Source organism: Lynx rufus, unplaced genomic scaffold (genome assembly GCF_022079265.1).
Source record: "Lynx rufus isolate CCGP_SWC_20201006 ecotype Redwood Valley unplaced genomic scaffold, mLynRuf1.p SCAF_18, whole genome shotgun sequence".
Classification (NCBI taxonomy): domain Eukaryota; kingdom Metazoa; phylum Chordata; class Mammalia; order Carnivora; family Felidae; genus Lynx; species Lynx rufus.
In genome coordinates this window covers 39,674,285-39,693,652 of record NW_025814832.1, presented here as the reverse complement: position 1 = coordinate 39,693,652, position 19,368 = coordinate 39,674,285, and the positions used below count along the sequence as shown (strand labels likewise).

The 19,368-nt window shown below is 47.2% G+C and overlaps 1 protein-coding gene across 1 annotated transcript in view; it reads right to left on the bottom strand.

Annotated features, from left to right (window-relative positions):
- Positions 1-19,368, bottom strand: part of MARCHF10 (membrane associated ring-CH-type finger 10) — a 76,590-nt gene that overhangs the window by 27,414 nt on the left and 29,808 nt on the right. The window contains exons 3-4 of the mRNA XM_047080448.1: positions 16,884-17,055; positions 5,367-5,519 (exon numbers count right to left, since the gene is read on the bottom strand). Of these exons, the coding sequence (XP_046936404.1) occupies positions 5,367-5,519; positions 16,884-17,055 (325 nt within the window). The remainder of the gene's footprint in view (positions 1-5,366; positions 5,520-16,883; positions 17,056-19,368) is intronic.

Sequence of the window (19,368 nt, the reverse complement as noted above, 5' to 3'; positions counted from 1 at the left end):
GGTAGCTTCATTTTATGCTTCTGGAGTCTTCTTTGTACATTTTGTGGAGCTCGGGCTGGTTCTGGGGCGACAGGGTGACCCTGAGGATACAGGTCTTTTTTTTTGTGGAAGCTTTGGGAAGACCGTCCAGCCCAGGTCAGTCAGGGCCGATTATGGGGAAATCTCTCAAATGCTGGTTTTCAAAACAGTGTTTGTGGGTAAGGAAAACCAGCAGTCCAGGAATGGCTTCTACAAAAACCACCAGTGCCTTTTCATCTGGATTCATTCAACACGCATTTATGACACTCCTGCGCCACACACAGCTTTAAAAAATCTTAAGAAAATATAATCTACCTGGGCAGATTGGGAGGAAGGCTCTAGAAGCTGGTGTCCAGTTACCCTGATGACTTGGGTTACATTTAGTGCTTAGTGCAATAAAAAATATAACTCTCTCATGACATCATTACCTTCTCTTTGTCACTAGCTCCCAGTCGATTTGTAACCTCGAGTAATAATAGAATTCCTCCCCTGCCCCCTGATTCTAAATTATGAAGAGATGTATGGAGAAGAGGAGGCAAAGTGCCCAAATGGGTAGCAGTTTCTAGTGGTGAAGTCACTTGGTCAAAACTTGCCTTATAAAAATAATGACTAAGCACACCTTACTGCGGGCTTATACTGAATGGGCCAGGCACCATACTAACTTTATTACATACACACATTTTGCCTCAGAATCTTGGGAAATAGGTGCTACAATGACACCACTTTATGATTGAGGGCACCAAGGCTTAGGTCACGAAACTTACCCAAGGTCACATTTCTAGGAAGTCAGGGTGTGATCATTCAAACTCAAGCCCGCCTGACACTATGGTTTGTGTTCTTAACCCCGACGCTGTGTCCCCCTTAAGAAAATGGCTGGACTTCCAATTTCCTTGTGAAAATGAGTATCCGTTTAATTCATTGTGATGTGCATGTACTGTTCAGGATTTTTTTTTTTTTTTAACCCTCTCAGTGCAGATAGGACACTGAAAGTACTTACTTCTCTGATCCCACTTCTCTTGGTTTCCTCCTGGCATCAGCCTCCTCCCGGCCCCACCCCCCACCTCCCCTGTGCTATCCTGCAGGATCTGGTCCTTATCATTTACTTTCCAGAGCCGTTCGCCCCCTAGAGTGGACAGGACTCCACGGGTTTGGAAAGGCCTGTGTGGTAATAGCTCAGGCAAGTGAAATGCAAATCTGCAGAGCCTCCGTCCCAGCCAAGGGCCACGTCAATACTGACTCACTTTAATTGAGGGCCTCCTGGGAGCACCAGCTTCTAAAGTCCTAATACTCTCTAAGCCTCTTTTATTGTTAACTGCATGGGACACTCAGCGACGCAGTGTGAATTTTTACTCATCAGCTCTTCCAGAAATCAGTTAAGCTCTCCCAATCAGGCCCCTCGTGGGTTTTATAAACCCCAATAAGAGATATATCAGCGATTCCAGGAAGCTCTGAGCATCTGGCTGTATGTGTATTAGGAGTAGAGCTGGTATGCCCACTCAGATCCCGTTTGGGGGACAAATTCTTCTAAGTGACCAACTGAATTCTCTTGATTTTTTTTTTTTTTTGAGAAAAAAAAAAAAGTGATATAGAAGATTCAGAAATGCAGTCTCTCTGGTCGATTGCTTTTCATTTTGAATCCGATGAAGCACCGTGGAGATTAGCTAACAAGTTGCTGGAACCTGAATCTTCTGGTCTGTCCCTGAACACACAGCTGTCCCTCTGCCCTGAGCCAATTCAGTCTGGGCTCCAGGAGACACCTGAGCAAAATGATCGGCCAGGACAACTTTTGCAAATCAGAACTGGACACTCAACAGGAACCACAAGCTTATTTCAAGGAAGCCAGAGAGCTGTCGCCCAGCAACACTGGCTTCTGAATGCTGCAAGGCAGCTCCTGTGTATCCCAAAACACCCCAGGGAATGCGTCTTCACTCTCCTTGTCACCACCACTGCCTTCCTCTTTAAAGGTTCAATCAGCGTTTCCTTGGTGTGTTTCCCCTAAAGGTGGCAGACTGTGCCATTCTATATTTCCACTATTTTAACCCTATTTCTTGCGTCTATCAGATAGGGAGCAGACTTCATAGTGCGCGGGCTGGGAATAAACACCCCATTTGGTATGCCAGGATGCGCTATTCATAGACCAGGCCCTACAGATTCTGCCGAACGCCTCTTGGGCCCTGTGTGGACTCCAGCTCAGAAGGGAGGGGCTCCCATTTCCAGAAGTTCAACCAGGTGCCACTGAATGTTCCAGGTGCAACAAGATGAAACCAGAAAAAGCATCCATCCTCTCTGTCTTTGGTCTAGATTTCTTCATGTGCTTGACCAACCAGTCCTAATGTAGGAACTATATACTTTTACCTGTTTTCCTCTGATTATACAAGTAGTTGATGTTCATTTGGAGAAAATTTGGAACTTTCAGAAGAGGATGAAGAAGAAATAAAAATCCCCATAATCTGAGACTCAGACTGCCGTTGTTCCTGTTCTGGAATTCAGGGGTGGGTTGCAAACCCAAGACCCCTGGGCCATTTTCATCCTGCAATAGTGGTTTGGCTCGGCCTCTGAACACTGAGTTAACTGCCTTTAGGTGGAGCCTGTACGTTCTGGTTTACCTCAGTCCCCACAGCCTCGGTTACGTGTTTCTCCTGCCATTTCCATGGGTTCCCTGAAGTCATTTGAATTTATAAGTCAGCGCTCTTACCTAGAAATACTTTTTTTCAAAAAAGTCAATACTGGAATATTCGGGTACATAAAACTTTATGTCCTGCTTTCTTTCCCTAATTTTTTTATTGTGAGCATTATCTCCTGCCAGAAGTTCAATTATTCTTCAAGAGCATGATATTAAGGACAGGTTAAGATATACAGGGGTGCCTGGGTGGCTCAGTCGGTTAAGCGTCCGACTTCGGCTCAGGTCATGATCTCACAGTCTGTGAGTTTGAGCCCCGCGTCGGGCTCTGTGCTGACAGTTCAGCCTGGAGCCTGCTTCCGATTCTGTGTCTCCCTCTCTCTCTGCCCCTCCCCTGCTCATGCTCTGTCTCTCTCTGTCTCAAAAATAAAAACATTAAAAAAAAAAGATACATTATATAAATGTATCATAATTTGTTTCACTCTTCTCCTATTCTTGGGTATATAAGTGGTTTCACGGTTTTTGCTATTACAGATTACACCATGATAAATGTCCTTGCTCGTACGTCTTTGACTACGTGTCTTCTTAGAGCAGATTCGCGGGCATGGGATTGCTAGGTCAAAAGGTATGACCCTTCTAAAGACTTTTCACACATGTTGCCAAATTCCAGTTTGTAACCAAATTACCCTACAGGTACGAAATGAAAGCATCTCTCATAGCTGTGTCACCAGCAACTCCTGCCAAGGGCTTGGCATGACATTGACACAACAGTGCGCAGGAAATGTTATTCGTTTCATTATCAGTATTGGGTATTATTGTTACCCAGTATTGGGTAACAATATTGTTATCAGTATTGGGTGTTATTGTTAAAACCTTAGCCAATTTCATGGGCCAAACCGATCTTGTGCAAATTTACACTTATTACTTAGTGAGGTTCAACTTGTTTTCTTCCACGTGTTTATTAGCTGCCTGCATTTCTTCTGTGAAATTGTCTGCTACGCCTCTTCCCATTTTCCTATCAGGTACTCGTGGGTTTTCTTATTGATCTGTAAGAGCTTTCTATATATTACCTCTCTGTCACATTGGCTTCGAATTTCTCACGGATGCGATTCAAACATCTGGCTTCTACTCCAATTTATACAAACCACTTGAGAATGTGAGAGAAAGAATGAAAGAGAGACTAGTGAGGAAAAAAATTGGGGGAAGACAAGGAGGCCTTATCCTTACATAATAGAAAGCTGAATATATACTAGAAAATTGGGATAAATTCTCAGTGAATCTCGGGATAACAGAAGATGTCTTCCAGGTATAGGTGGAGGATTGTATGAGCCTCATGGGATGTTTCATGCATGGGGAACCTGACCTTTCATATAATATTCAAGGGTTTACTAGGACCATTGGCGCGGTGCAGGAGAGAAACTAACAGTAATTTGGAGCCTACTATAGCTCGGTGCTGGTCGGTGTATTACTTCCTTTAGTTATTACAGCAATACAGTGAGGTAGATTGTATTATCTTTTATTTTTTTAAGTTTATTTATTTTTATTATTTTTGAGAGAGTGTGAGCTAGCAGGGGCGGGGTGGAGAGAGGAGAATTCTGAGCAGGCTCTGAGCTGCCAGAACACGGAGCCCAACGCTGTGAGATCCCATGAACTGTGAGGTCACGACCTGAGCCAAAGTCAAGAGTCGGACACCTAACCTACTGAGCCACCCAGGTGCCCCTCGTTGGCATCATTTTAGGACAAGGGAACTGTAACCCAGAGGGGCTACTTGACCATCCCAGGCTCCAAGGCAGGGAGGAAGAAGACCTAAAATTAGAAGGGAGGTCTGCCCTTCTCAATAGGAGGTGTTACATCACTGGGGGCCTGTGACATATGGTTGCTGCAGGTTCACATATGCTCTAATTGCCCCAAATTCCAAGCCATCCAAACCACTCCCCTGTTTGATATTTATAGGTGTCCACTGAAGTATATATCACATTTTAAAATAAAGCCTACTGTGTTCATCGGGTGGTGAGGAAGTGTGATGCTCAGTGGTTTCTCCAAGGGGAAGACTAGGTCCCTGGCGAGGTTGGCTGTCCAGTGTCACTTTCTTTGAGTCCCATGGAGACTCTTCGGGTCCTATTCCTTCTGCCATCACAGGGGAGGGTGATGTGGTCAGTGGAGCAACATGGCCTGGGCCTTTGGATGAATGCTCAGGACGGAAAGAGGACGTATCCACCAGACCAGGGTTTTGAAGGAAAGTGTATATTTGCTTTGATGTTATTTCTTACACACTGAGATCTCAACACTCTGGATGGCGAGGCGAGAAGATCCCTGCGGGAGGTGAGCAGTCTGCCACCCACAGACCCCCCTCCCCGCCTCTTGGGCCAGGTGAGACAGCCCCAGAACTGCAGACTGCTTCTCCACCCCTTGTCCCCCACCACCCAGATGCCCTCTCCAGAAGCCGAATGGCTGGCCCCCACTCAAAACCATGCACAGTCATGCTTATGGAATAAATGGGAGAAAAAATAAAAACAAACTCCCCTGCCCTACCTTTTCCGGCCAGCCTCTCTCCGAGAAGGAAACTAGATCCAATAGTTTGCTTTCAAATCCTTTTAGGCATTTCATTTTAAGGTACACTGTCCTCCACATAAAAGCCCAAGTGTCTGAAAACCATATGGAATTCACCAGGTAACCACACAAGTCCGTCCTCTCTGCGGACCAAGACGCATGGGTCCCAGGTCCTTACCTGGTCCCCTGAGGGCCGGCGACCTCACTGGCAGCTGCGATTTCTGTCTGCTCCTGTCCCCTGGCACTCTTGGGCTCTGCGTTTCTGGGCTGACTGTCAGTCTCCCCAGGTTTGGCCTCCTCTTCCTTGATAAAATTTGTGGTGCCTGGGCTGCTGAAAGGTGCAAAATCTTTTCAATAATTTTTACAGGGAAACAGCTTCTGCATAAAGAATGCTCCAAAGGCCCAGCAACGGGGAAGGCAGGTAAGGGACTGGGGCCCAGGTGGTCAGAGAAGAGCTGGATTTGAAACCTGGTTCTGTGACCTTGTAGCTGTGTGAAATTGGGCAGATCACATCACCCCCTTGCAGCCTCAGTTTCCTCCCCATCAAATGGAAAATCATAATACCTACTTCGCAAGGTTGTTATCACTCACCATTAATGAGCACCTGTGACACCTGCAAGCAGGGTCTATAAGGGGTGTGCCCTTCTGCTAAGATGCTTCTAGCTTCCTGTTCATAGATGTTGGGATGGGCATGCTGGGAACCCTGTCGAGAGCCCTCTGCCGTTGGGACATGCAAAGGCCCTCTCTCCAGCTGCTCTTCCAAGGTTGAATCACAGCCTATTTTGTACCCTCAGGTTGTTTATTAGCAGCTAAGATGGCCTTCCAGAAAAGTCCCAAGCGTCTGGAATACCAGGTATACCTATTTGCTTGGCTATGTGCTGGGAGGATGAACTCACGGGAAAGACAGTAGTGAGAATGCTAACGTGGAATGAGTTCCCGATGAATTTTTTTTTTTTTTTTGGAAATTCACATTTTGAACTAGGTTGCTAATTGGTTTGAATAATCTCAAATGTCTTCTGCACATGTAGGAAGCGTCAGTGCCCACGGAGTTTGGGGCAAGCGTTTCAGTATTTTCCATGCCTCTCTGCAAGTTCTTGAGTTTACAAGGCAGTTGAATTGTGAATATCTGAACTAGACCTTTCCAGGGGAATTTGCCTGGCTCATCCCCCCTTGGACAGTTCAGAAGTTTCACAAATAACCGTAGCCAGGAGGCAACACGGGTAAAGCTGGGAAGGTCCTTGAGTTGTGTGCGAGAGAGCAGCCGTTCTTGGCCTGTGGAGACAACTGGATTTATGTTCCAGAGAGTAAGTTGTGGTTTTTGTCCAGATTCAGGAAATGAATGAAAGTTCTTCCTGGCAGCTCACGAAGCCGAGTTTAATGCGATTAGGTACGGCCCGCTTCTCCTGATGGGCCCCAGGAGGGGAAGGCACTCAGTTCTGTGTCCCCAAGACAGAGGGGACCATGTTCTACTGGGGATGTGCGGAAAGAGGGGCACGGCCGGTGGTGGTGGCTCACGTAGGGTGAGCTGGTGGGGCCTGGAGGGGTTGCAGGTGTGACCGCAAAGGAGAGAAGGGAGTTCTCCAGAAGACGAGGACATATTCTTCAGAGGGTGTGGGGTGGTGATGAGACACAATTTCACCAACCTGGAGGACAGTGAGAGGGGATTTACGCTATGGGAGCCAGGACGGAAGGGGGGAGCGAGGCACTTTCTCAGCACCCAGATTGCTTTCCTGCAACCCACGGGTTTCTCCCTGGTCATCTAGGACCTCATCCCTCCAGCTCTCCGCAAAGACTGCCTCCTACCTCTCCCCTGACGGCCAGGGCGGGAAGCAATGGGATTCCTACTGAAGAAGCAGCAGCTGGAGGGCCGAGGGAGGGGCAGTCTTGGGATTCAGGCCCCAAGGTCCTGGTCACAAGGATTGCACGTTGATTCCTAGCGGGAATCCCGTTAGAATCTTTGCATTTCCTTCAGAGCCCAGGGCAGCAGAACCTCACACTGCCCACTGCCCCATGCCCTCGCCCCCCTCCACACCCTCCCAGGGTGCAGGGGTGGGGTCCTCCTCCCCAGGGGCCTTTCTGCCCCAGCCTGCCCCAGCCGGCAGGTCCTTTGAGGCCTATTTCCACTTTTATGCCCACCCACGTGCTTTTATGCTCTGACTCTGCTTTGGCCAGAACTTTCAGGATTCCTAGGACCTTTAGCATTGAAATAGTCTAACGTCGCCCGAGGTACACATCTTTTCTCTCCTTAAGGATGAGGACCCTGTCTTAGCCCGCGTGTGGCCTGGTCTCCTTCAGGACAAAGAGTAATTGCTTAGTGTGATGTGCAAAGGTGCGTTCGGCTACCCGGCTACCACGGGGGAGTCCAAAAGTAGAACAAACTTTTTCTTGGGCTAACCATCCAAGATGACTTACGGTGATTTTGTCTTGTTCCAAAAAAAGCACGCTTTCTTCGAAGCATCAGCTCTTTTAAATGATTTCCAGAAACGAGCCTGTCTGTCTCTAACCGAGGGTTTCAGCAGACTAAAGTAATAAAGCTGAGAACCCGGAGATGGTTTTACGAGGTCTGGCAAGCGAAGCTGGCAGGGTGGGCAGGAGCCCCTGACTTTGGGCAGGTTGGACCTCAGGCTCGGCATCTCTGAAACGGGAATATTCCTATCTTGCCGAGTTACTGCGACGTTTCACAATAATGTACGTAAATGGCCTCAGAGTCCGGTGCTTCTCGGCCGCTCTCAGTGGTTGTTGCAGCATGTGCCACAAACAGTTTACTGCTACTACTGCTAATTGGGGATCTGAAGTCGCTCCCCGGAGAGAATTGCACTGGCCCAGAACGTGTTCTGCAGGTTTCATCCCTTGAGAATAACCTACTCGATAACCTTCATTTCTGTGCTGTTCTTGCCGAGCCGTCCTCCCTCAATCCTTTATAAAATCCAAAAGGCAAATAGCAACTCCCTATTATAATCTGTTCGACAAATACCCGTGTGCCTTTGCTATGTAATAATTTGAGGGTTCGCAAAGATGAGTAAGACAGTTTGGTCATGACCTTAAAGACTGTAATCCAATTTGGTGGTACTGCTGACTTCTTCCTTGTGATTACCCTCTCAGAGTCTATGGAAGGCAAACTCTTACAAAATATCCCTTTTCACCACCTGCCGTTGCAGGCACAGATGAGGTGACCTGGGCCGCACAGCTTCTATGCACCCTGTTTCCGGGTCCTACTCACCTTCCCCGTACCCAAATCAAACCAAACTTCAGACCTCTGGGGCCTTTCTAGCATGGTCCTCCCCGTGGCATGGTACAGACCTTAACCTACAGAGAGACCCAAGTTAGAGTCACACTGGAAGAGGAAATAGAGCTTCCTCTTCAGGTTGGAGGACAGACCCGTTGCCTTGGAGAGAAGGCATTTGTGCTCAGCAGTCCCATTGCTGCCACTCAACACCCTGAAGTTTGTTAGCGAATTTGGGGAAGACTGGTTTGCTTTGCACTGGACCCTCTTCTAGTGTCTGAGCGAGGCGATGCCTCCAGGGGCCGAGAAACCAAATGGCTGTTTCGATACAAGGTGCCTGTCCTAGTTCTCTTGACGATGCTGGGATGCTGTAATTGTTGATTGAATAGTTCTTACTTTGACTAGGGGGGATAAAAGGTAGTAATCTCCTATTTACCCAAGGCCCTGATGACTGAGAACCAAATCCACTTAATCCTGCATGTTAATTCCATGTGCCTCATCATTGCTCAGTTCTTTACATGCTTGCCAGACACAGACACGGTTCTTGATAGACCAGGTCGAAGAGAGAGAAAAATACAACTCCTAAACCTTTACTCCCTCCCCCTGTCTTGACAAGGAGGTGCCAAGATTCTGTCTAAGAGATGCCTTCTTAAAAAAATGTCTTGCTTCCTTTACTCTCTCAACATAAATAAATAAACTTAAAAAAAAAAAAAGTCTTGCTTCCTTTAGATCGTGGGAAGAATTACAGCTTAGTCGCAAGGGCCGGTGTTGCCCTGGAGTAATAGGCAGCTTTCTGTACAGTCACAAATAACAGGCCGCGTCGATTTGCCTATTTGGGTGTGCTGGAAATGTGTGCTGTCTCACATACCCAGAGGAGATCTTAATTAAAGCTTAATTATGTACCATAAATATGTTTTATTTTGGAGCCCAGGAGGTGGGATTTTTTGATTTTGGGAAATGTGGTGCCTAATAAGTAGGCAGGAAAGGGAATGTAAACAGTGAGTGAGCCCTTTAATTTGTCCCCTTTCTGCACGGTTCTGCGTGGCTTCTCAGTCCCAGCGTGTGCCTTGGGAAGGGCCTGCCCCGCCCCCCTCCCCGCGCCGCCCTCTCGGGGCTGCCATCGGACACAGGAGGGCCTGCTCTGTTTCTGGGCGTCATGTTCCAGAGCGTGCCAGCCACGGGAGCGAAGAAATCAGATGAGTCTCGAGAGAGGACGGGATTTTATTGGTCGCTCACGCCTTAGCGCTACGAGGAGGTCGAGTCAAGTGGCAGCTGTCTGGTCTTCCTGCTCCCCTGCACACCTCACCGCCTGGGTGTTGCTCGTGACCTTGCCCTCCGGCCCCCCACCTCTCCACCTGCCTTCCGGAAGCCCGAAGTCCCCCTCTCCCTGACTCCTCTGTGCTGTGTGCCTGGCCGAGGGCGACTTACCACACGAGGTAAATCTTACTGGGCCTCCTGGGGCCCGGCAGACACAGCACAGGGGTCTCCGCTGGGGTCGGGCAGGACACGGGGAAGTAACACAGGGTGGCTGGGGACTGGGGCACGGGGCCCGGGGACAAGGAAGAGGGGTTGGCGAAGGAGGGAGAGGGGGCAGGAGGGAGCTGGGGGAAGGGGTCCTGGGCCACCGGGGAGGCTGGCGGCAGGAGCGGCAGGAGGAGGCAGCAGGAAGTGGTATTGGGCTGCGGGAAGGGAGAGAAAGCGAAGACGGAGCAGTAAGGGGAATATTCAACACAGAACAGGGGGTGCTCGCTGCTGTCACCTGCACAAAAGAAAAAGAGCAATCAGGAAGCAGCACTCACGGTGGGAAAGCCTGTGAATGAATCAGAACACAAAGAGGGTTCTTCGGGCTGGCCTGTCCAGGTGTCAGAGGGGTGGCCGATGGGATCTCAAAGTCACCCGAGAGTTAACTGAGGGACACGGCCTCATCATCACACCCTCTTCCAGCCAATAGTCTCTGGCGTCCCTGACAGACGCCGGAAAGTTCTTCCCCCACTAAGTTCCTGCGTGGCAGCGCGGGGTCCCTTCTCCGCCCCCACGGCCAGTCTAATTAGCTGTGCCCGCAGCAACATACAGTGGCTGGCAGGGTCTCACCTCGGTAAGGCTCTCCCCCTCCAGTCCTCCAGCTGCCCGCAGGAGGAGGCGGCAGTCATGCCCTAATCTGGCCTTTCTGCTGCAGAGGGGAGGTTTGAGAAAAGAGACAGAAGCAGAGAGATCCTGGTGGGATCACGGAAAGGGGGAGGGACCAAGGAGGGGAAGAAGCAGGTGGACGAGGGAGGTGTCCAAGTGAAGTGAATGATTTGCCCGCTAAACCCACACTTAATCTGCCAACCTTCTGGAGGCGGAGTATGGGCACCTGATGGAGACACGATCCACAGAGACCCCCTCGTGCATGACAGATCTCTCAGCGCTGCCACTAGCCAGCTGGGTCACCTTGGATCATCTGTTTACCTTCTCAAAAACTATTTCCTCATCCGCAAAATGAGACAGGTGTTTTCTCTAGGCCTTGTTCCCCCACGGGTGGTCCTTTGACCGCCAACATGGATGTCCCCTGGAAGCTTCTTAGAAATGCAGAATCCTCGCCCCCTCCTCCCAAACCGACCGAATCACAACCTGCAGCTTATTGGAGTCTCCAGGTATCTCATCAACTTTAATGTTCTAGAATCAAGGCTGTGAGACAGGTGTCCAAACCTCTGTGATGAGAATCACCTGCTGTGCTTGTTAAAGATGTGGTTTTACAGGCTGCCTCGGTGGAGATTCTGATGCTCTGGGTCAGGAACGGGAACCAGGAATGTGTCTTTTCATCAAGTACCTCCCGGGCGACTCTTATCAGAGAAGTTTGGGAAAGGCTGCAGCTGCAATCAGTCCCGATTCTAAAATGCCATCATTGGAAGCATCCAGTTGAAAACCATGATCATTACCTCCAGTATAATTGGGGGTGGGGGTGGGTCTCAGCCCTTAGTTACTCCTATCCTGTGCAAGATCTGACACAATGATCTGTTCCTTCATTTCCCTGCCTCCCTAGGCTTTTGCAATGGCTGCTACTTCTTGCCTTGTTTCTCTGTGGTTGTCTTCTTCTGTCCTTTCCCCACATCATCCCTGCTTGCTCCATGAGCTCTCACAGGGGAGACCCTCTTCAGCTCCCTTGCTCTCCCTCTAGGCCCTTGGATTCCTGCTGGTGGCCAGGAGCTCTCCGCCCAGCAGCAGACCTGGGTCCTCCGGTGTTTCCTGGCATTTCCTCCCGGCCATCCTGCCTGCCCCTCAAAGACAACACTCACGGAATGGGGCCCATTCTCTTCTTGCTTTCTCAGCCTTGACAAAGGCAACCTCCACAGGCCTAGTTTTCTGGGCCAGAGCTCCAGCTTCTCTTGGTTCCTCCTTTTTCCTTATCCCCACACCCAGGAGTCACCACCAAGTACTGCCAGGAGTACTTCCTTGAACATCCCTCAAGCCCAGCCCTCTTCCCCATCCCCTCTGCTTTTACTCCAGGACAAGCCCTTCTTATTTCTCTCTGGGTGCAGTGCACGTACAGCTTGTCTGGTCTCTCGGCCTCTGTCAGGCTGCTCTCACTCCCCTTTCAGGCCCCTCTCCATGCCACAGCCCACTTGTAAAAGTGCCAGTCGGGTCGCACCACATCTCACTTAGATCCCCTCCCAGGTTGATGCGCCAATGCCTTTCTGCTTGACATTCAAGGCCCTCAGGGACCTGGTCCTTGCCTCCCTCTAGGGTATCAGCTTTATACTCTCCTCTTCCTAATTTAATTTGTAGGCTGACCCTAAAGCAGAGCTTCTCAAACTCATCTGTGCACACAAATACCCCAGAGATACTACCAAAGGCAAGTTCTGGTTTGGTCAGTCTGGACTGGGATCTGAGGTTCTGTATTTCTACCAAGCTCTCAGGTGATGCCTCTGCTCCTGGTCTGGGGACATTTTAAGGCCCAAGGCCCTAGACTACTTGGAGTTCCTCAATTTTTTACAAGAAAGTTATAACCTGTCTTACATCTCAGACTAAAATGGCTTTGGTTGAGCAGCTTATAAAACGATGCCAGGCCTGGAGCAGCAGGTGGTGGGGGTGGGAGTCGGGATTTCCAAGCAGAGGGAGGACTGGGGACTGACCTTTCCCTACGGCCTAGTCTCCCCACAAGGTTTTAATCCTCCCATCTACCTGGTGAGGTAGGTAACAACTCGACTTTACTGATGAGGAAACTGAGTTCGGGGAAGTTGCCAGCTCACTTTTAGGGCTATAAAGTAGTAGACCAGGATACTGGGCCATGGCTTCCCGTTCTGGGCCCTGTGACCTCCCTGAGCCCCACGGTCTCGGAAGCATTACCATAAACGACTGAGGATTAGCATTCTCTACGTAGAAAGAGCGTTCACTTATGGTGGTTGTTTTCTAACTTGGGCAGATGGCCTGGAAAGTTGTTGGGACACCAAGGGACCTGCCTGGAAATTCATTAATCTTGGCCTTTCGAGAAAACCTTCCACAGAATTTATTTGCAAGGTAGGTTATGAAGATTTGGGATTTGCGTCAAATTTCTCTGCCAGGCCGCCCTTCAAATAAATATTTCCCGACTCACAAGAGACCACAGTTATGTTAGATGTTTATCATTTTAAATCTGAGTTCACTGCTTTTTCTTGGTTTTACAAGAATACGTCCTCACGAGAAGCCATTATTGAGCTGAATAGGCTTTGCTACTCCCACAAATGTGAATCTGGTAATGACTAACATTGAACTCAGTAATAAGTGAGGATAATTTCAGAACACTTGGCTTTGTTTAAAAGGGCAAGATTTTGGAAGCAGGCTCTAGGACTCCATCCAGATCCATTTTCTTGGCACAGAACTAGGAGACCGTGCCCAAGCTCTAGGTGACAGGAGAGGGCATGCTCTTTTCCCGTGGGCCGGGCACTGAGGCAGACAGGTCTGCAGGACTCCGGGCGCCAGAACCCCGCAGCACAGTGGCCTTTGGATGCCTCTACGCATCCTGGAAAAGGAAGATGGCTCCTTTACAACTCAGGCTAGCACTGGGCGGGGTCTCGGGTATAGGCAGGAGGCCAGGAGGCCATAGTAGCTCCCTGTGCTTCTCTGTCCCCCAGCGTTTGCGGGGCCTGGAGACCTGCTCAGCTTCTCCCAGGTCCATGCAGAATTCTGAAAGAATATGTAGCTCTGCTTCTGTCCCTCCCTGGACCAGAGTTCACCTTGATCGTGAAATAGGATTTCTGAATCCATTGCACATCAGACACAGCTGGGTCTGGACTCGCTGCCCGACTTTTCCATGTCTTTTTGGAGATAAAGCAAATCTCTGGCTTGGTGAATGCTTTCTGATTATTCATTTCTCCCCCTTTTGTGTTCTGCTCTGGAAATTCAGGGTGTAGTAAAAGTGTTTGTACCTGAATTTATATTAGGATTTAAAAAATATAACTCGATTTTTGGTAAAGGGGAAAAAAAGGATTGTGGGGAGTGGGGGCAACATTAAGACAGAGAAAACAAGGTTTTATAATTCATTCCCTACTAAACACAGTTTTGTGTCCTAGATATCAATATGCTGTAATTTACCAGGTATTTAATTGTAACAGGCACTGTTCTAATGGCTGAGCGTACATTTTATCGTTGAAACTTCACAGCAATCCCGGGAGGTGGGATCTGTTTTGACCCCCCACTTTACAGATGAGGAAACTGAGGCACAGAGAAGTCACTTGCCCAAAGGCACACAAGCAAATAAGAAATGGTACCCAGATGCTAATCCAAGCATTTTGACTCTAAGGCACTTCCCCGACACTACACGGAGGCGGGGGGGGGGGGTAACACGGAGAATTACAAGCCAACTCATTTAGCAGCAGTTTGATGGAATATATGAACTTACTTAATTTAAAATGCGTGAACTCCTTCTAAAAGAGTGTGAAGAACAATGAAAATCTGATACCTTCTCAGTTATAAATCTATTGGTAGAGGGTACCATGGGTTCCTCTATTGTAAATAGCCTTCTTGGGGGTTCTAGATGGTAGGTCACATGGATATAAGGAAAAACTTGATTTCAATGGATTATCATTACATAGATTCGCGTGTAAGGCAATCCACATTTCCCAGCTGTATTATTTTATTCAGGAAAAGCCTGGTAGAACTCGGTATGGAAGGTTAGTCTATTACACAGGTGTTGCAAAGGGATTTCACTGGCTTGGATGCTTCAATTTGACACAGAATCTCAGTTCTGAAATGGGAGGAGTTTTGGTGACTCACTGTCAACTTTGGCTCACCCCCAAAATGCTTTAGGAAAATATTCCTCTACAGAGGTAAAGAAAAACAGGAACCTGGTGAGCTGGATCAATGTGTCTAGATAATTCAGACCCCCAATCCTCTTTTTCTAGAACCACAGGAGAGTCCTTTGAATTTTCTGAGTTGCTAGCGTCACTCAACTAGACTTTTCCTGAAAAGACTCAGCTTAAATTCTCACCATGTCTCTGGGCTCTCATTTCACTGTGCTAATTAAGGAACTCTGAGGGTGCATCTACACATGTAAAACGAGTGGATCTTAACACGCCAACGCTTTGCTTTTAGCCAACTTCGTGAATCCAGTTTGCTGTACAACTGATCAGGCTTCTGTAGCAACCGGCATTGATCACCAGGACCGCTGTGCTCACTGGACAGCCAGGCCCCAGTCTAGCCCCTTCCTGCGCGGGTCCTGGACATGGTCTGGGGTCATAATAGGACGATAAAGCTGGTACTTTTTAAAAGCTTTTACTCCAAGTAACATCCCTCATTTGATGAAATAGGTGGCCTTCTGCCAACTTGGCTCTCTTGCCTAAACCTTGGTGTTTCCAGGCTAGTAATTCTTCAGACGTGATGTTTTATAAAATGTAAAGTAAATTAATTCTTCCTTTTGTCAGTGTTGTAAGGTCCATCTGGAGTTTGCTCGGTCAGAAAAGCATCTGTATTAATCACACAAACTAAGATCATCTAGTGGGCCTAAACCGTACATTTTAATGATTTTACTTGACAGATGACAAAGTAGCCCAAGCAAATAGCTACCCAGTTTTAGGAAGAAGGTTAGAAATCATATCTAGTGAATGGAATTGCATTATTTAAACTTCAATTTTTTTTTTTACTAAAAACCTCCCCAATTCAATAAATGACCACATATATTTTGAAGTAATTGGGGAATCATCTTATCTGCCCTATTCCATTCTTAAACAGCTGAATTGAAAACATGCTTCCTACTGGGGCGCCTGGGTGGCTCAGTGGGTTAAACGTCTGACTGTGGCCTGGGTCATGATCTCATGGTGTGTGAGTTTGAGCCCCCTCGTAGGGCTCTGTGCTGATAGCTCAGAGCCTGGAGCCTTCTTTGGATTCTGTGTCTCCCTTTCTCTCTGCCCCTTTTCCATGTGCCCTCTTTGTCACTCAAATATAAATATTAAAAAAAATTTTAAACACACTTCCTACTAAAAGTCTTAAAAATGAGAAATTGTTAACTATTAATGATACTTTCCCCTAATTAAATAAGGAAAAAGTTTTGGGGCTTTGCTTGGAAGGACATCATTTCAGATTTCTTTTTTTTTTTTTTTTTACCTCATTAAAGCAACAAAATGTGGGTGGTTAATCTGAGGGAAAGCTGCCATTTTCTAAAAATGCATTAAGACTTAACTGGACGGGTGGTTGCATGACAAGAGCTATTTAGGATTAGAAAGTAGTTGTGATTTGTATTTAAATGAATTGCACGCTATTTACAAATTCTTCGGCAGTTAATTTGGATCCTTTCCATTCTACTGCAAGCAGAAGGCAGACCTTTCTGCCTAGTTACCCCAACTTCGAAGTCAGTTCCTGGAGGAATCAAGTTTGTCCTCCATATGTTGGCTTTGATGGGGATGAGCCCGAGGGACTCTACGCTTTCACTTGAATTTATCCTCTTTCTGGATACTATTAAATCATTCCTGCCTCAAGCGGAGGACTGATCTCTGCTTCAAAGGCAGCTAAAGAGTGAATTATTTACCAAATTGCACAAAAGGGAGGATGTATCAAGCCCCCTTTCTCCCAGAGAGGACAACCCCAGTATTGGAGGACTTTATTACTCTCTCTTTCTTGGCTATAAATTATGCCATTCAGATGCTTTTGAAAGCTTCTCTTCATGCTCTCGCTTGAGTCATAAAATTTGATACCTGGGGCCAAATGCCTTCCCCATCCCCACCCCAGAAGGGTAAGGAAGACGAAAAGGCACCAATTCTAGGAAAGTGTCACACAAAGCCAATGACTGGGCAGCAAATTTGGGCAGTGGGAACAGTTGTTCTGCATAAGTCACACCTTCTTGACTTGCTCTTCTACTCTAGAATGAATTTTACCACTTGTATAAGATCACCGGACCCTCCAAAACCTGAATTCGCCACTCAGAGGGCCCTCGGTGTAACCGGTACCACCAGTCTGAGTGTTGGCATTACCTGTAGCGTTGGGATTTTAGAGTTTGTGAATTTCCACACATCAGTCACTCACCTGAAGAGGGTTTGCTGGGGCCCACCTTCTCCGGTTTCCGTGGGGTCATGGTACTTTTATGTTTCTGTTTGACTGATGTTTGGTCAATTGCCGGAAGTCTGGAATCACCCTTGACCGCAGAACTCTTGGTGGAAAGTCTTGGTTCGGCTACAGAATCCTCCTCACCAGAACTCTACCGGAAATGAAAGGTGTCTGAGTATTAATGGGCAAATAGGTCATCTCTGCTGGGCAGAGAGGGAAAAAGAGACTAGCTGACTGCAGGGATCCCTCCAACACTAACACTGGAATATCCCGCCATGCTTAATATGCCCTTTTACCAGTGAGGTTTTGATGGACTGTATCAATTTAGAAGAATCAATTAGAAATAATAGCAAAGTTAATGAGACTATTTTGCAGAACACCATAAAAAGGAGACACTTCTACGAGTCTATCTTGTAGAACGTTATGAAAAGAATACATTTCTGACCCTTAAGTAATTTGATGACCAACAAACAGCTCATGTTATGAAAGCTATGTATGAAAGCAAAAGAAACAATCAATGCCCTTAAACTTCTTGCTTTTGTTATCTGAACTGCTTTGGGGGTGGGTGAGGAAAGATGTTCCTAATGGTAATCATATACTTGACAATGAAAAGGAAATTTAGATAGTGTGTTGGGACTGAAAAAATTAGACCTCCGTTTACTGTTCTGAATTACTGGGTGCAACGTGAGACAGACTAATCTTTTTAAGAGTCTCCTAGTTGTCCGTCTTCTATAAAGAAGTCGGTATAAATCTACGCACAGCCAAATCATGATTCCTGCAGCGTCAGAGTGTCTCGGCGCAGCCTTGCCAACACAACAAAAATTATCCAGGCATTCGATAGTTTTCTACTTTGCCGCCACTACGCTCACCAAAAGAATAATGAAAGCAACGTAACTGGCTATGGGAAATCTGGTCACAGTGGGTGAGTTAGGTCCTACCTCATGGTTTTAGGTCCTGGTGTTATGATTTGTGATACACTCTGCAACAAAGTAAACCCCAAGGTCTCCGCCCCTCCCTCCCCAGGGGGAGGGTCACTCAGTTCTTCTACAGGCACATTAGTCCAGTCTTGGGAAAGTCCTCTCAGGATGCACGGTCTTCTGCAGACAGAGTGCTACATTAATGCCCCCCTCTTCCCCAAACGTGGCGATTTGTATTGATCTTGCTCATCGTTCCCGCTGACAATTGTGGCATTTTCATTTCAAGGGCTCCTGACTCAGGAAAATACCCTGAGTAGCTTTGAATTATTGGGTGCAACAGAAGACAAACTAAATTCTAAAAAAAAATTCCCCTGCTTGTCAGCCTTCTTCAAAGATGTCTGTATAAATCTACAGGTGGACAGATCATTATCCTCTAAGATTATAAATTGTTGTTTTGTAATTTAGAGTCTGGAGACAGCCTTCAAACAAATAATTATTGTTTCTCCCTGTGTTTTCAGAAAACAAATCAGATAAAGAGACAGGAAAAAGAAAGGACTTAATGAACTGGTTGTTCTCCATTTTCCTTTTCAATTCTGGAATTTAATAGAAATCCTTGAAAATGATCCTGAAATGTCAAAGGTGAAGCATTAAGTCATTTTTTAAAAAGTTTATTTATTTAGTTTTGAGAGGAAGAGTGTGAGCAGGGAGGTGGCAGGGAGAGAGGGAGAGAGAAAATCCCAAGCAGGCTCTGCACTGTCAATGCAGAGCTCAACATGGAGCTTGAGCTCATGAACCGTGAGATCGTGACCTGAGCCAAAATCAAGAGTCAGACACTTAACTGACTGAGCTACCCAGGCACCCTATGAAGCTTTACGTCATTTCTGAACATGAGACAGGTTCTCTGTTTTCAGAGTAGGAAATGTGGGCAAATTTTAATTATGATGCCCAAGACTGTCCTAGGCAAGGAGAACGTCAGTGAACATGGGATGGAATTTTTTCCACAAACTGCCCAACAAATACCTCATGTGAGTGAGTGGACAATAGAAAGGGTCTATTCTTCAGCCCTTTATTTCTAGCCAATGCAAAGGCAGGAAAAAGATACTCTGGGCTACGACTACCAATATCCATGGTTACAGTATCAGGAGCAATAATAGCGTCCACCGTTACTGGTGGGTCTGTCACCCTCAGCCAGGGCTGGATTCTTTGCTTGTCCCGGGCAGTGGTGAACTGGGAGGAGTTGGTTACAAGACTTTTGATTGGGTGGGTGTTAAGCCATATTTTATCCTTCCTTCACCCACTCATTATACTTCAAGCCTTTAATACCACCAAAGGTGAACGACAGTTTGGTCCACGAGACAGTGCCTATTACATAGGGAATAGTGTACCTGTGCTCTGAATACATCCTTTTCTGGTTCCTAGTTCCATCAGCCTTACTTACTTCCAGTTGCTAATCATTCTTAAGAGTCTAGAAATTGCCGCTGGAAGGGGGTGTTTTGTCAGTGGGAAACTAAAGTCGCAATGGCAGAAATAATAATACTTATGATGAA